The sequence below is a fragment of the Triturus cristatus genome, chromosome 4_2 (genome assembly GCF_964204655.1).
Source record: "Triturus cristatus chromosome 4_2, aTriCri1.1, whole genome shotgun sequence".
Taxonomy (NCBI): Eukaryota; Metazoa; Chordata; class Amphibia; order Caudata; family Salamandridae; genus Triturus; species Triturus cristatus.
This window is the reverse complement of record NC_140586.1, coordinates 502,883,411-502,899,054: the sequence shown is the minus strand read 5'-3', so window position 1 is coordinate 502,899,054 and position 15,644 is coordinate 502,883,411. Positions and strand designations below refer to the sequence as shown.

Here is a 15,644-nt window from a genome sequence, read left to right as displayed (position 1 = left end):
ATAGAAATGTTTGTATGTCTTGTAGAGTTATTTACCATGTACATTAAATAAACCGTTATAAGTAGACGTTGTAATACTAATACAATGTCTATGCTACACATGGTTTCTTTGTAGATAGCGACAAATTGCATAGAAACATGTTTAACTTTTTCACAAATGGCGAGCTGCAGAGTGACTATTATTGTCTTCATCTTTTATTGCTGATTCCTATTGAATTGATGGTCTGTTGCACACGGTGGGCGGGACGTCCATCATTCCGAAGAGCACGCAATTTAAAAGGCAGGCAGATTTTTCAACATGAGCGCCTCCTCTCAGGTAGTGTGCGGCGTGGCATTAAATTGAAAGGCTACGGACACGGCCTCCATCCCAGACACACACAGCGTTTCCCTTGCGGGAGCGAGCAGGGTCACCATCTGTTTGCAAGATAATTACAAACAGATGTCGCCAAAGCTCGCTCCCGGAAGGGAAACGCCAAACGTGGATGCGTTGCACTACAAAGCAATGCAAAACGTGCACGTTTTTGGCCAAAATGCTGATAGATTCCAAAAGGTCCCCTACTACGCAGCACATGCGCGCTGCGTAGGCGAGACGTAAAAAGTATGTCTGAGCTATGCATGATTCAAAATAGATATTCGAATTTTAAGCATTTTTTATATCAGCAATGTTAGAACTGGGGCCTCTAGTTGGCTGAGGTAGGTACCTTAGGCCAAATAGGTACCCTTGCTTCTAAGTTAGGGAAAGGAAGGACACCTTCTCAGATAGCCCCAGCTCACCCCCTCAGTAGCTTGGCACAAACAGCTAGGCTTATCACCAAGGCAAATGTGTAAAGTATTTGCAACCAGTAACCCAATGATGACACCACAAATGGACTCCACACGAGTTTCATAAAAAATAATTATATGTTTATAAAAAAAGATATACGATGAGACCACATGACAAAAATCTAACATATGCGTATTTGTAATATTTCACCTGGACGGTTATTAGGCCAGCAAGCTCTTGTAGGTTCTTGCAGTATTAATGAGCAATTCTAGATGATCCAATGCAGTCCTAATGCCATGCTATGCAGTTCGTAATGCAAGAATCAGGCAATTCGTAATGTAAAAATAATGCAGCTCGTTATGCAACAATCAGGCAGTTCGTAATGTCAAAATAATGCAATGCGTAATGCAACAATCAGGCAGTTTGTAATGCAAAAATAATGCAATGCGTAATGCAACAATCAGGCAGTTTGTAATGCAAAAATAATGCAATGCGTAATGAAACAATCAGGCAGTTTGTAATGCAAAAATAATGCAATGCGTAATGCAACAATCAGGCAGTTTGTAATGCAAAAATAATGCAATGCGTAATGCAACAGTCAGGCAGTTCGTAATGCCAACAATAATGTACTCTGGCACCGATCACTGTGCTCTGGACGGTCTCTATGCCACTCTTACTGACTCATGGTCAGCTACTGCCAAAATATGCCCCCAACACGGGTATGGTGGAAAACAAGTGCAGCTCCACTCTCCGGCCCCGGTACTACCACTCCTCGGCAAGTACGGGCCTCGATACAAGCTTGAGCAGAGGCTCGCGCTGCGAGAATGGGAAAAACCAAGAGCGTTTCTCTCGGAGCCCTCACCTCGCCCCAGGCGGCGACACACGCACGCTTGCTGAGCATTACCTGGGGGGGGTGCAACCTCACTATCCTCTCCTGTCCTCGCGACTTGGGCCTCCGATGCAACTTCGTTGATTTTGGGCACTGGAACTCGGGCGCCGACCCCGACGGAGATGGTTCGGGGTTCTTCCTTGGCAACAGCAGGCTCCGGCTGGCAGCACAGCTCCTCTGGCGATGCCGGTCCGGGCCGATGGCAATGACGACGGTCTCAGGCTGCAACAGGGTACACGCACACAGCGTCGCTGAGACTCACTTGAGCTCCGTGTGTGCACGGTCACAGGGCAATTCTCACGAAGGTCTCAGGCTGCACGAAGCACACGCACCCGGCATCGCTGCGACACACTTGCGTTCCGGGTGCACACGATCACAGGGTAATCCTCACGAAGGTCTCAGGCTGCACAAAGCACACGCACACAGCGTCGCTGAGACTCAATTGGACTCCAGGTGCCCACGATCACAGGGCAATTCTTACAAGGGTGTCAGGCTGCAAAAAGTACACGCACACAGCGTCGCTGAGACACACCTGGAAACATTTGTGTTCCTGAGTTTCCACAACAGGAAGCCAGCCCCCCCCCCCGGCCCTTGGGGATAAGTTACCTCAGGACCCAGCACATAGCAAAGTCCTTTCAAGCAGGGGGACACAACACACAGCAAAGTCCCTTTAGCCTCTCCTTGGTTAAATCAGCAAACTGCAGGCCAGTCCCAGAACACACAGCAAGGGTCAGTCCTTTCCTTCAGTCTCTTCAGCTGTTTCTTCCTTCGCAGAAGTTCCTCTTGACCACGAAGTAGTTTCAATCCTTTACAGTCTTGAACAGTTCCATTCCAAAGTCCAGGGGTTTCAGCTCTCATAGTTATACCCCTAAATGTCTTTGAAGTCTTTGTGTTCATGGGGCACTGACCCCTGTCCAAACCAGTTCTGGGTGTCTCCCTGCCAGTGACACCTTCTTTCTTTGATAGTGGGGGTCGGGATCCTCAATCACTCAGCAGGAGATGGAGACATTGTTTTATGGCAGCAGCCCAGGCCTCTTCACCTCCAGGGGCTACTCCTCCCCCCTACACTCCAGATGCAGGTCAGCCTGTTGCTGTCTCACCTCCTCCCCTGGGTCAAGACATTCCCTAGAGCCTATCACATTCAAATCCAGACAGTCAATCCACAACCAGGCAGAGACACACAGAAATGATAGAACACAAAAACCCAGCCACTTCTTAAAGAGTGGTTTCTAAACACACAATGCAAAAACCACCTTCACAGAAAGATGTGTTATCAAATTGTGAATTCAGGCACACTAAACTTCACCTCTCCATCTTAACCCCTTCGGTGCTCATGACGGAATGGTTCCGTCATGACCCACGGTTGAGCTGTGCTCATGACGGAACCATTCCGTCATGACCACGCCCGCGCAAGATTCCGTCAGCACAGCGGCGGAATCTGCGCAGCATCGAAGGGGTTAAGCCTATGGGAGGATAGGCTGGAAACACATTAAACAGCCTCTCCATTCTGTCCTATGGGCAAGATGGCCTTTCAACAGTGAAAAACGAAATGGAGAGTATTTTGCTGTTAGGACATGGTACACACCTCAGTACATGTCCTACCTTTCACATACACTGCACCCTGCCCAGGGGGGGGGTACCTTGGACCTACCATAGGGGTGTCTGGTGTGCATAGAAAGGGAAGGATAAGGCCTGGCAAGTGGGTGCACATGTCAAGACAACATGGCAGTTTAACAAACTGCATGCAGGCACTGCAGTGGCAGGCCTGTGTTCTCTGTTTAGGGCTACTTGTGTGGGTAGCACAATTAGTGCTGCAGGCACACTATTAGCATTTGCATTACTAGCCCTTGCACACATAATGACCTTTACTTAGGGACTTTACTTGTAAGGCAAACATACCAATCATGGGCAACCAATTACCATTACACTTTACACAGGGAGCACTGGCACTTTGACACTTATCAGCAGTGGCAAAGTGCCCAAAGCATCAAAGTTGGCAACACCATGTCAGAAAAAAGGTCTAGGGGAAGGCAAAAAAGTTTAGGGAACTTTTAGCCAAAAAGGGCCAAGTCCAACAAGCAAAGTGTAACATAAATAGGGGTTAGACTATTTGATTAAGGATATGTCGGGCAATGTGTTGTGCTGTATTTAGGGTTCCCCAGGTATTCATTTTTTCATTAAGTTGCTAAGAATTATGGCAATAATTCTTCCATTATTTGTAGGATAATAGAACATAATAAATATTAGTTAATTGTAAAATACCAACACTTGTGTATGTGTACTGATTTTAGGGTACAATTCAGGGATCCGCATGTTCAACCGACTGATGGGATTAGCTCTGGTAGCCTAAATTCCATTACATCAGCATAAATCAGAGGGAAAAGAAATAAATACCTGCTAGTTTTCTTTTTCTCCTAAATTATAGCTTCCTTTTGAAAGTTAGGAAATCTAATGAGTGTGACCCCAACAATTTCAGGGAGCTCAACGCCTGACCTCTTGTCCAGCCCAGGTAGGCTCCTCATCTGGGGTGTTCTTGGTATTTGCACCCCACAGTGCTCCATTCAGATCACTCTCCCTGTTTCACCCCACAAGCACCTAGGCCTACAGCCTCTTGAAGAGCACCTTTGTGTTTAGCATGAGTCTGTTGTACCCACTCATAGAGTACCAACAAACAGAACTAGTTCACAGAAGTCCTTGGAGCCTAACTTTCTCCATAATCTCCAGCAAGCCCATTGTGAAGAGCGCTAAGAGGCAAGTGGGAAGTAGTGCCACGAGTCTCTGAAGACCGATTTTATTAAAAGCCCCAAGAGTACAATTGTGGAGTGCGTCATCCACACTCCAGACAAGGATTGTGCTTGTCCACTGCATTCTTTCTGTTGTTCTAAGTCTCAACTGCTCTTCTCAGTACAGGATTTTTAAATAGTGGAAGACAGTTTCAGAACAGAGAGTCTACAACTCAATCCAGTAATGCTGCATCATCATTTCATCTGTAATTGGGACTACTGGGGATCAGCCCAGTGGATGACAAGTCCCTTGCACAGGACTCTGGGAAGAACTAAGATGGTGGATTGAAGGAAAACTGGGACATATATCTTTCTGTAAGTCAAACTTCACTTGCCAAGTTCTAGTGTCCCCCATCCAACTTTCAAAATACCCCCCTGTGGTCAGCTTGTGTCCCCCTAGTCCCATTTGGGAATACCCTGACAGGCCTTTACAAGAAGGTACAGCAAATCAACTTCCTGCCCCATCCTCCTTCTGCCAGAAGACTAATTTTCACAAATGGGCTTTTTGTTCCAGGAAGAGCTATGACCTGCCAGCTGGTCACCAGTGTATTTAATTGGTCCAGCAGAACAGCTTTAACCATGAATTCCATAAAGACTCCCGCAGGAAAATATTCCCAATTACATCAATGTATGACCAAACTCATATAACATATGAGCTCCTGACTCAGACACTGATAGGAAAAGTTTTGTAAATGATCTTCCTACTTTATGTAAACCAAGAGTTACATTAGACACCATCCGAAACTGCAAAAACAGATGTTACATTTCTGCCAAAACAAAATAGAACATTTATTTTTGGATTCCCAGTTGAATTATGAAGACTATTCAAGGGCACAACCAATTTATCTGGGTCCCATTTGTAACATCGCTACTTGTGTGCAGATGCCAAGCTGAGTTGGATAACAAGTCCCTCTTACAGCCTCTAAATTCATGCACACCCATGAGAAACTGTGCATGCACAAACTGCTCATAGCCCTTTACCACAGGGGTATTTCACCAAAATATTGATTCAAAAATATCATCTGACCTAAATATCATTGTTAAAATATCATATACAAAAATACAAAGGATCAAATATTGCAGGCAAGTATACAGTTTTTAAGGGCCTTATTGCGACTACGGCAGTCCATTGGACCGCCATAGTCGTGGTTGTGGTCGGTGGACCACCAGACTGGCGTTCCACCAGCCGTATTCCGACTATGGCGGTCAGACCGCCACAGAACTGTTATATTTCATTTAGGTACCTTATATAGGCATAGGTAAACATCACAACCTTTCACCTATATTCTTACCTACATTACATGCATAACGGTTCTTAGGCACTGACCTTTCACCTAGATACAACACTGCATTCAGAATGCGGGTTTTTCCCTGGTCCGATACTCATACATTATGCATGAAGCTTCTTGGAAGCACAGCAGGACTCACAGCAGGATGAACATCTCCTGTATAATATCTATGTTAAAGTTCAGGCCCAACGTCATCCTTTAGGCTGACACAGTAACACAGCAAGGGAGGATCCCTGGGGAGACCTGTGGGTATATATACATCATGTCTTGCTTACACAGACAGAGGAGACCGTGACTTCCCGGCTGACACACTGACCAGAGACGCTGAGGTTCCTGAATGCAGACGCTCCAGCTAGCAGTGGTCTAACATCTCTCGCGGGGTGTCCAACTCGAGACCAGGACGGGGTCCCATATTCTCTCCTTTCTCAGGTCATGGGGTTGACTAGACCTTAGAGGGATTCTTGGCATAACACCAACATAGATGCTAGGTACATTTAGGTATATCTAGTTAGGGAGGCATCGTAGGAGTACGCACTTTCTTATCATGTGTTTTATGTACTTGTATATATTTATGATTACTACAAATTGGTAAAACTGTACCATCCCTTTACTTTCGTAGTACTGCTAGCCATATATCTATGCTACTATCTGATGGTTGTTACAGTGCATCCATTTTACACGAAAATAACAACTGTTCAATAAATCCTTATTGAAACGCCCAGACTGTTTATTCTGTGTATCTCTGAGACAAAACTAAGTGAGCGTGAGAGACTGAGCAAAAAGTAGTATATTGTTTCCATGATCCTGAGGGATCAGGGTTGTCATGTTCTGAGGTTGCCAGAAACTGTTCTCTCCCCGATAAGAGGAGATTCTAGTGGCACTGTGAGCTAGCTATTGCAAACAGGCTAACGTATCCGGTGAGGGTGCTCGGAACCAGTCTGCCACCAAACCCACAGTTTATGTTATCCAAACACGCAGATCCTGTATAGGATATATAGGAACTACACGACAGGGATCCATGAGCCCTGGCAGTCTTGCAGTGGTGTGAGGCTGGTAACATGCTGACGGTGCCACTGCGGCTGCACCAAGCAAATTACTAGCTCCCTCACTGCCACAGTTTTCATGGTGGGATCACCAAAAAGTGTGGCGGTGAGGAAACAATGGGGGCCTCAAAGACTGCATCAAAAAGCTGTATTTTCACTGGAGGAAAAGTTTTTAATCATTTTGGTGGGACACTACAAGGCAAACAACTGGTGTGTTAATTATTTGAAATATGGCCAACTGCCAACCAGCCAGACCTACAATTAAAACAATGGCCCTAATTACGATGCTGGTCGGTCGAGCGTCTGACCGACGTAGTTGCAGTAATGGGACCGTCCAACAAGGAGTCGGAGGTCCCATCCACTGTATTAGGATGCAACCGCCAGCGCGGCTTTCTAAAAAGAGCCCTTTATCATTGCCACATGTGCTGGTGGTCGGAAAAGAGCCGCAGCACAAGCCGCAATGGTAAAAGGGATTGTATACAAACATCCATGTACCCTGTGCCAGGCAGCACATGGTTGTTTGGAGGGCATCAAAGGTGCCCCCCAGGTCTCATTGCTGAGGCAGAGGGGAACGGGGCCCCTGCTAAGGGGACCCCAAAATCTGTTTCCGAAAGCCTTTCTCTGGAGGTTGGACCGCAATAGAATGGCTGCCTAACAGAGACATTGTAATCCCAATGGAGGTGTCAAAGCAGGCACCGCCCCATTGTAGGGAATTACTTTCCGAACGGAATCATTGGTCAGTCCCTCAGGACGCTGCCTCCGAAACGCTGCGCATCATGATGCGGCAGTCAGATCGCAGCACTAGATGTCGGTTGCAGTCCGACTGACATCATAATGAGGGCCAATGTGTTTAACTGGATCCAGTATTCATGTCAATGCGAAATAATTAAACTCCAACCCACAGTCATGATTAATACATTTGCAGAATCCTTTGAGATATGTAACTATTGACTTTCAATACTTGCTGTGAACAGCATTTAGAACACATTAATGGAACATTCTAATACAATTTTACATCCCTAAAGAAAGAAAAGGAAGAATGATTTCAATTTCAATTGCATTCTTTTCATTACTCACATGAAAACATGCTATGTGTTGACATATATTTACCTGATATTTTACACACCCATCGATCATCAATGACACAGTTTCTGGACATCAATCGTCCATGAACTATCTTGTGTTGGTGTAGGTATGCCATTCCACGTGCTATGTCAGTTGCAAAAGACAATCTTGAAAAGCAAGTTATAAATAGTTATACTTTTACATTTTGTATAATCATTAATAAAGAGCAGTATATAAAGTTCCAAAGCAGATGTTTTGTTTACATACTTAAAATGATTTCTGATTTACAGTATCAATCAAGCTACTGATCTCAGGATTATTTTGTAATTACTGTGCCTCTGTTTTTGAGCTGATTATTGAATTTGCAAACCTTATCTGCACATTTCTATGTATTCTGTTTTTCATTTGTATAATAAATATTCTTTTTTTAAAAGGATGTCCTTGAATGTTAGAGAATGAGAATATAAGGGCATTTCCTGTTTCTGAACTGGGATGATTTTAAAATGAGCAAAATAATACAAACAAATGCTTTTGTTATAATTGCAGCAACATCGAGTTATAGTGAAATGGTATTGGCAATCTATATGAGTGACACAGATATTGAAAGATTTAGATGATCTACTAAATTTTGACTGATGTTTATAAATAAAAAATGGTACCCACATATTTGTGCTACGGGGTACTGAGTGGAGAGCTGCCAAAAAATAGGAATTGTGGACTGTAGTGTCACATATGTGTCAGCATTCAAGCTAAGAACAAACAATCAGGCATAAAGTGCCCTGGGTTTGAAGACTGTGGAAGATGGGTCAGTGGAAACTGTAGAGTTCTGGTATACTAGACCACTAATCACCAGAAATTTCAGTTACTCTTGTCTGATTGTGGGTCACGTCTGGGTTACTGGTGGCAGAGCAGTACTTAATACATTTCATGGCACACAGAATTTGCCTTGCAACATATCATGAGAAGTTTAGACTCTTTGCCTCCATACTTCATAACAGTTTGTACTTGCTACCTGTCACTCATGTATGTTGTTTTCCACCCTCTCACTACCCCTCGCTTATTCTTGTTAGGAGTGTGATCGGTGTGAGATGGAAGTCAGTGAAGTTGAGGAGGTGAGGAGAAGGGAGCACGCTGCTGTAGCGTTTGAGCTCTGTAGTATCACTGTAAAATCCCAGTAAAACCACTGCCTCTCCTCCTCTTGCTTTCATGCCACCCCAAAGCCCTGCCGACCACAGCAATCCTCCTGCCTGCCCAATTGAGGAAAGGGCCACAAGTGGGGGACCGGAACACTTAGTGATACGGAGAGGCAAAATTGTAGACTGTAACTCTAGGGGCCGCACACAAGGGTTGAAGGGACAAAGGTGTGTGGAGCAGCCCAGCAGTAGGAAGCGGCAGAGGGGCAGCAGAGGCAATAGAGCCTCAGAATTAAGTTGGGCCCCTTGGTAACAGAGGGGGCCTGACTAGGTGTGGGTGCGGCTTGTGGCCAGGGGTGTGCTCTCGCCCCCCTAGACTCCCCAAAGTTCACCAGGCGGCAAGTGGAAAGCGACAAGTGGCTCTGGGCACTAGTAGAGTGTCTCACAGGGGCAATAGCACTAGCACGCTGTAAGGATAAAAGATATAGCGCTAAAATATAAGATTCCACATTTTAAGTTAGAAAACTTGCCAAGAGCGCACACGTGGTGTGAAGAGAGGAGAGAGGAGGGAGGAATTAAAGGCCACAAAACTCCAAGGCCACTAAATGCCACTAGAGCCCAGTGAAGTTGAGGAATGCTCTGATCCAATGACCGAGATCAGGATCAGGGATCCCAAGTAATCACTGTGTAGTAACATACCCAACTGGTTAGAAAAAGTTAGCTTCACGTGTGCCTGACTTGTGCTTGAGCCTGCGCCCTGCCCTCAAGCTTTTGTACAGTCTAATGAGCCACTCAGAACAGCACTTGGAATGAACCTTTAAAGAACACAAGGGTTGCCTAGAAAGTACCCCGGGATTGACCGACACCAGGCTAGAAGAAGAACGTTAAGGAACCAAGCCAGCGATAAGCCAGCCCCTGAGCAAACTGCTGGCTAATTTGAACAATGTGTCTATTTTTTAGTTAATGTGATGGAATGGAGCACTCACAGAACAGCAAAAAGGTTGCAGGCATATTTTCACACTGTTTTTCGTATATCTGCGACGGAGCAGGATATTGTCAATCTGAACTATATAGCACATGCCTTTTTCATGCTAGGTCCATCTGTTGTGGGAAGGCATGGGTTGGATTTTAATACTGGGATTTTATTCAAAGTGATTGGAATGGAGTTCCGATAGTTACGTCAAATTATGAAGTAAAAGCACTTTATATGCCAGGACCATTTGAATGTACGGGGTGGGCTTCCTAGCCGGATTTTCAATTTTTTTCATAGTAGTGGGAGGTAGCAGCAAGACTGGTCATATTTATATGTACTGGCCTGTTCTGTCACACCTTGTATCTTTATCTTAACTGCAGTATTTAAACACCAAGTGTCTGCATATGTGTGAACTTATAATGATTTTAATGTGAGAAAAAGAAGTAGTGGTTTGGAGTAAAGGACAAATGGCGCCACTTTAGGAGAATAACATCTAAAAATATTTAGGATGATCTATATTATTAACCGTGCTGAAAGGTGAGGAGCACCACTGATCTCCCCAGGTAATCGGCCTGTGCCAATTGACTGAACAAACAATGTCCCCAGCACACGTAAACAGTAATATATTGCTTAGAATTGCACGTTGTGAGCATCAAGTAAAACAAAGTGCGATGATTCTTGTGATTTTATTTCTTTTATACCTTTGTTCATCCAACAGCCCACACGTGTTCCATCGCACATGGGCAATGCACCCGCGACTTTATCAAGGCTGTACATAAGACACAAACAAGAACAAGCAATGTACCACCTAACTAGATACTGGGTGTACATAACCATCAACAGTAAAGTCACTGATATACTCGAAAGTCATAAAATAAAGTCTGTGCACACATGCACAAGGTGGATAAGCGGTGAAAGTTAATTATGTTTTGGAAGGAAAGCAATCAACTTTCCGTTTTTTAACAGAGGTCCAAAGAATAAAACGAGGGAACAGGGAGAACAGACGGCCTGTAGTGTCAGAAAAACCAGGAGGGGAAAGAGAGGGAAAGAGAGGGGGCACAGGGAGACAACCGCCCAGGTGTGAGAACCCGATCCTGGAACAACAAGAAATAAATGTAAATGATATTGTCAATGTTGTCAATTTATCAGATAAATGTCTTTCAGATGATACATTGTCTGTACTCACAAAGGGAATGAGTTTTTGTCCAAAAAGCATTGGTGATATATGTGAAGCAAAGATAGACTTTTATAAATTTATAAGGAAACTGAAAATCAAGAAACACTTTGAAATGTTAGGATGTGAAAATAAAAATCTGCAACCATACCAAAGGGTTTTTGCTTCTAGCGGACATACAATACAGGATATCCTAGATACCAGAATATTACTCTCCCTTACTGATTGTGAGGATGAAGTAATAACAGCAGAAATGGTTATGCGGGATCTTGATATATCCAATGACTATAGCATCACCAGTAGACTGAAAGGCAAATCAAAGTGGACACCTCAACTATTCTCAGGGAACAACATAGACATTTTTCATAAATTAGTGATTGCAGACCTAGACAAACACATTGACAATAAAAAGACACAAGAGAGGACCAAGAAAGACAATTTGACACCCGGTGAACGCAAGGCACTTAGGGAACTTATGAGTGACAAGAATGTTACAATTAAAGAAGCAGACAAAGGGGGAAACATAGTAGTGATGCGCAGTAGCGACTATGATAACAACATTCTATCACAACTCAATGACCAGCAATGCTATGAACCTTATTCCAACAATCCGATGTGGGCACTCAAAGATCACATCAACAGACATCTGAGACAATGGCATGGGCAGGGGTTACTCGATGACAAGGAACTTTCATACATGAGGGTGGACAGACTGAGATACCCCTGCATAGACATATACTCTACCAAAGATACACAAAGACTTGCCCTTCCCACCAGGCAGACCCATAATATCAGGTAATGAGGGACCTACAGAGAGAATCTCTGAATACGTCGATACTTTCCTGCAACCTTTAGTCAAAAATTTGCCGTCTTACATTCTCAACACAAAACATGTCCTGGGGATTATAGCAGACCTCAACTGGGAGGAAGACATGACTTTAGTTACCCTTGATGTGACTGCCCTATACACAAGCATAAGACTAGACGTTGGCCTAGGGGCCATTAGAAAGAATCTTAATACTAGGTCGGCAAGTACATGGAGCCATACAGAAATGTTGATGGAAATGATTGAGCTAATACTTGACAACAATGTTTTCCTCTATAAGGAGAATTGGTACCGACAGAAGCAAGGAGTGGCCATGGGCTTCAGATTTTCTCCCTTGTACGCGAACCTTTTCATGGGTTGGTTCGAGGAGATGAGGATCTGGGGTCCCATGGGGTCACAGTTGAACGATTCCATCTTGTACTGGGGCAGGTATATTGATGACTGTCTGATGATCTGGACAGGCACGACACACAAACTAACAGATTTCTTGGTTTACTTAAATGACAATGACTACAACATTAGTTTTACTTTTGAACACAGTACCAGCAAAATATCATTCTTGGATGTAGAGCTATACATTATGGACAATGGGATACACAGTAGACTTTTTCGCAAAAGAACAGCTTGCAATGCAGTTCTACACGCATCTAGTGCCCATCCTGCGCATCAAATCAGGGCGATTCCCTATGGTGAACTCATTAGAGTAAGACACAACTGCAGTTTCGAACCAGAATTTGAAGAGTATAAAAAGAGTATGTTAACTTGCTTCCAGAACAGGGGCTATAAGAAGGACATACTAATGAAAGCAGAACAAAGGATACACAGAGCCAGAAGACAGGACACACTAAAGGAATGCAGAGAGCCAAAAACCAGGGGGGAGAAAGTACGAGTAATAACTGGATACAACTTGTCAGGTATACTAATGCGCAGTCTCAAAAAACACTGGCATTTACTTAGGGCAGACAGATTTCTCAGTAACCATATCACAGACAGACCCTCATAACATATAGACGGGGAATGTCTCTGAGGAACATGTTGAGCCTAAACTACACGAGGCTAGAAAGAAAAGAAACTTGGCTGACACAACAAACGAAGGGCTTCCATGGATGCAACAGTTGCAGTGCCTGGAAATGGGCATGCAACCACAAAACAGAATTTGAGGGACCTGGAAACAAAACATACAAAATAGAACCCAATATCAACTGTCTGACCAAGTTTGTTGTCTACATAATAGAGTGTAGGTGCAAAAGAAGATACGTTGGCAGCACGATTAGGACTTTACGTGAAAGAATGGGTGAGCACATAAGAGCAGTGAAGCAGGGTGACGTTAAATATCCCATTGCTGCACACGTAACACAAATCCTGCCCAGACTACACACAAACAATTCGAGTTTTTCGGCATCGAACAGACCTACAGACACCCGAGAGGAGGCAAAAGGGAGCTGGCTCTTCACAGACATGAGGCACTTTTGATCCTTAGACTGCGCAGTACAGCACTAGGGCTTAATGTGGACCATGAGCTTCATTACTTTCTGGGCAACTGATTGCATAGAGTTGCCACACTGTGTGCACAACTATATTCTCATGATCATAATGTAAACAAGTGAATATTTACTTCATAATGTACACACTAAGTTATGCCGTAGGATGATTTCTACCGATTATAGACGTATTCAACACTCTGGCGAAAATGCATATAATGTAATGTTTTCTCCAAAGCCTAACTGTATTCAGTTGTATTATACTATTTCACGCTTTTCTTTTCCTTTCTTCCCTAAATTTGTACCCTTGAGATGGAAGACTTTGAATATGTTGGATTCTTCCCATACACTTAAGCACGAATATTCAGACACTTAGATATAACGGATATGTGCACTCACATCCTCACATCTTATCCCATATCTCATTTACAATTTCTAGAGATTTATCTTTCTCTTTTCTTCAGATAATTAGAGGATCCAATCACCCAATATTATGTCCTTTAGTTAGAACCATGATGGTTAATATATTTCTCATTGCGGCTAATCTCAGAGGAGTTTATTATGTCAAATTTCCTATTAGAAACCATATGGTATTTCTAAGCACTTTTACACCATTCATATACTATTTGGACCATTCCAATATGGCCGCCACGTAGGGGGTTTCGTGGCGAATCTGATCTCAGGCTGACTGATTTAGTGTCCGCTTTTCATTTCCATACCGTTGGCGTCTTTGGTTACCGATACATGCAGGAGACCGCTCGGCATTTGTCTCATGTCCTGTACTCGGAGAGGCATGGGAGGCGATGTCTGGACCAACGATACACAACATATCGGTAAGGGGGGTACAGTGGCTTTGTGTAGAAATAGATTTGCTCACGTTTTTTCTGAGATTAAGGGCTTAGCGGGTTTCTTTGAGTCACACAGTTTTAGATGCAAATGGGCACGAGAAGTACATACATTGATAGCGCATTTTTAGACAGACACCCGGACTCTACGATTAGAATATAGCTTGTTATTTTAACTTTAAGCATTGAAGAGAGCGTCTTAGACACTGATAAATGTTTGCTTAAAAGCGCAATCGGTAATGAGCCATTTCTGAAGAGAACGATTAGAGTTGAAGCTTTTGACACTATGTGAGCTTACAGGATTCTTCCTGTTTACATGTGATATAGGAAGGGATACTGAGAATTTGGGACGCAATTGGATCCCTGTAACTGAATAACTACAAATGTCGTCTTCACAAGGAACCCTCAATTTGTGGGTTGGAATTATCACCGCAAATCAAGTAGGTGGCAGTACCTTTTTAATACAGCTATATTACAGTTGTGACCTCACAAAAGAGTAGTTTTTCATTATAGCCTTCATTTCTTACAGATTTTTAAAAGGAGAGCATAGGTATTTATCATGGTTCAAGCTATTTTTTAATTCTGTCTGCTTGATCTGCACATTGGGTATATAATGCGGAGGCACTCTCACTTCATGTTTTTTCAGATCAAGCTTCTATTCGGCTTTCAACTATATCTTCACGCTATTGTATTTTAGTCTTCACTTTGGACGGGGTTTTTACACCCGCATATTCACTACTTGAAATTGGTGATGCACATTCTTTTTTCTTCCATCCATTGGGTTCTGTGGGTATTTAGTTACCCTTTTCCTTCCAAAACATACTTAACTTTCACCGCTTATCCACCTTGTGCAGACTTTATTTTATGACTTCCGAGTATATCAGTGACTTTACTGTGGATGGTTATGTACACCCAGTATCTAGTTAGGTGGTACATTCCTTGTTCTTGTTTGTGTCTTATGTCCAGCCTTGATAAAGTCGCGGGTGCATTACCCATGTGCGACGAAACACGTGTCGGCTGTTGGATGAACAAAGGAATAAAAGAAAGAATATCACAAGATTCATCGCACTTTGTTTTACTTGATGCTCACAACGTGCAATTCTAAGCAATATATTACTGTTTACGTGCGCTGGGGACATTGTTTATAATGATTTTAAGTATTTACTGCCTGCGTGGAACTTGGGGCGGAAGCTTCCCGCCTCCACCCGACTTGTTTTGGTGCTTTTCTCGGCTCTCTAAGGTCAGGGGAAGCGCTCATTTCACGGTATCGCCATTTTTCAAATCCGATCCCGTGCTAAGGGCCGCCATCAGACTCTGCTTCCTCCTGCTCCCATGGCAACCCCACGGCTTGAGCAGGAGCTCTGCTAGAGCCGCACTGGGT

The 15,644-nt window shown here is 43.7% G+C and overlaps 1 protein-coding gene across 1 annotated transcript in view; it reads right to left on the bottom strand.

The window, feature by feature from the left end:
* The window catches only part of LOC146834616 (atrial natriuretic peptide receptor 1-like), a 961,499-nt gene that overhangs the window by 564,603 nt on the left and 381,252 nt on the right, over nucleotides 1-15,644 (bottom strand). The window contains exon 13 of the mRNA XM_085602083.1: nucleotides 7,877-7,998. Coding sequence (XP_085458209.1) covers nucleotides 7,877-7,998 — 122 coding nt within the window. The remainder of the gene's footprint in view (nucleotides 1-7,876; nucleotides 7,999-15,644) is intronic.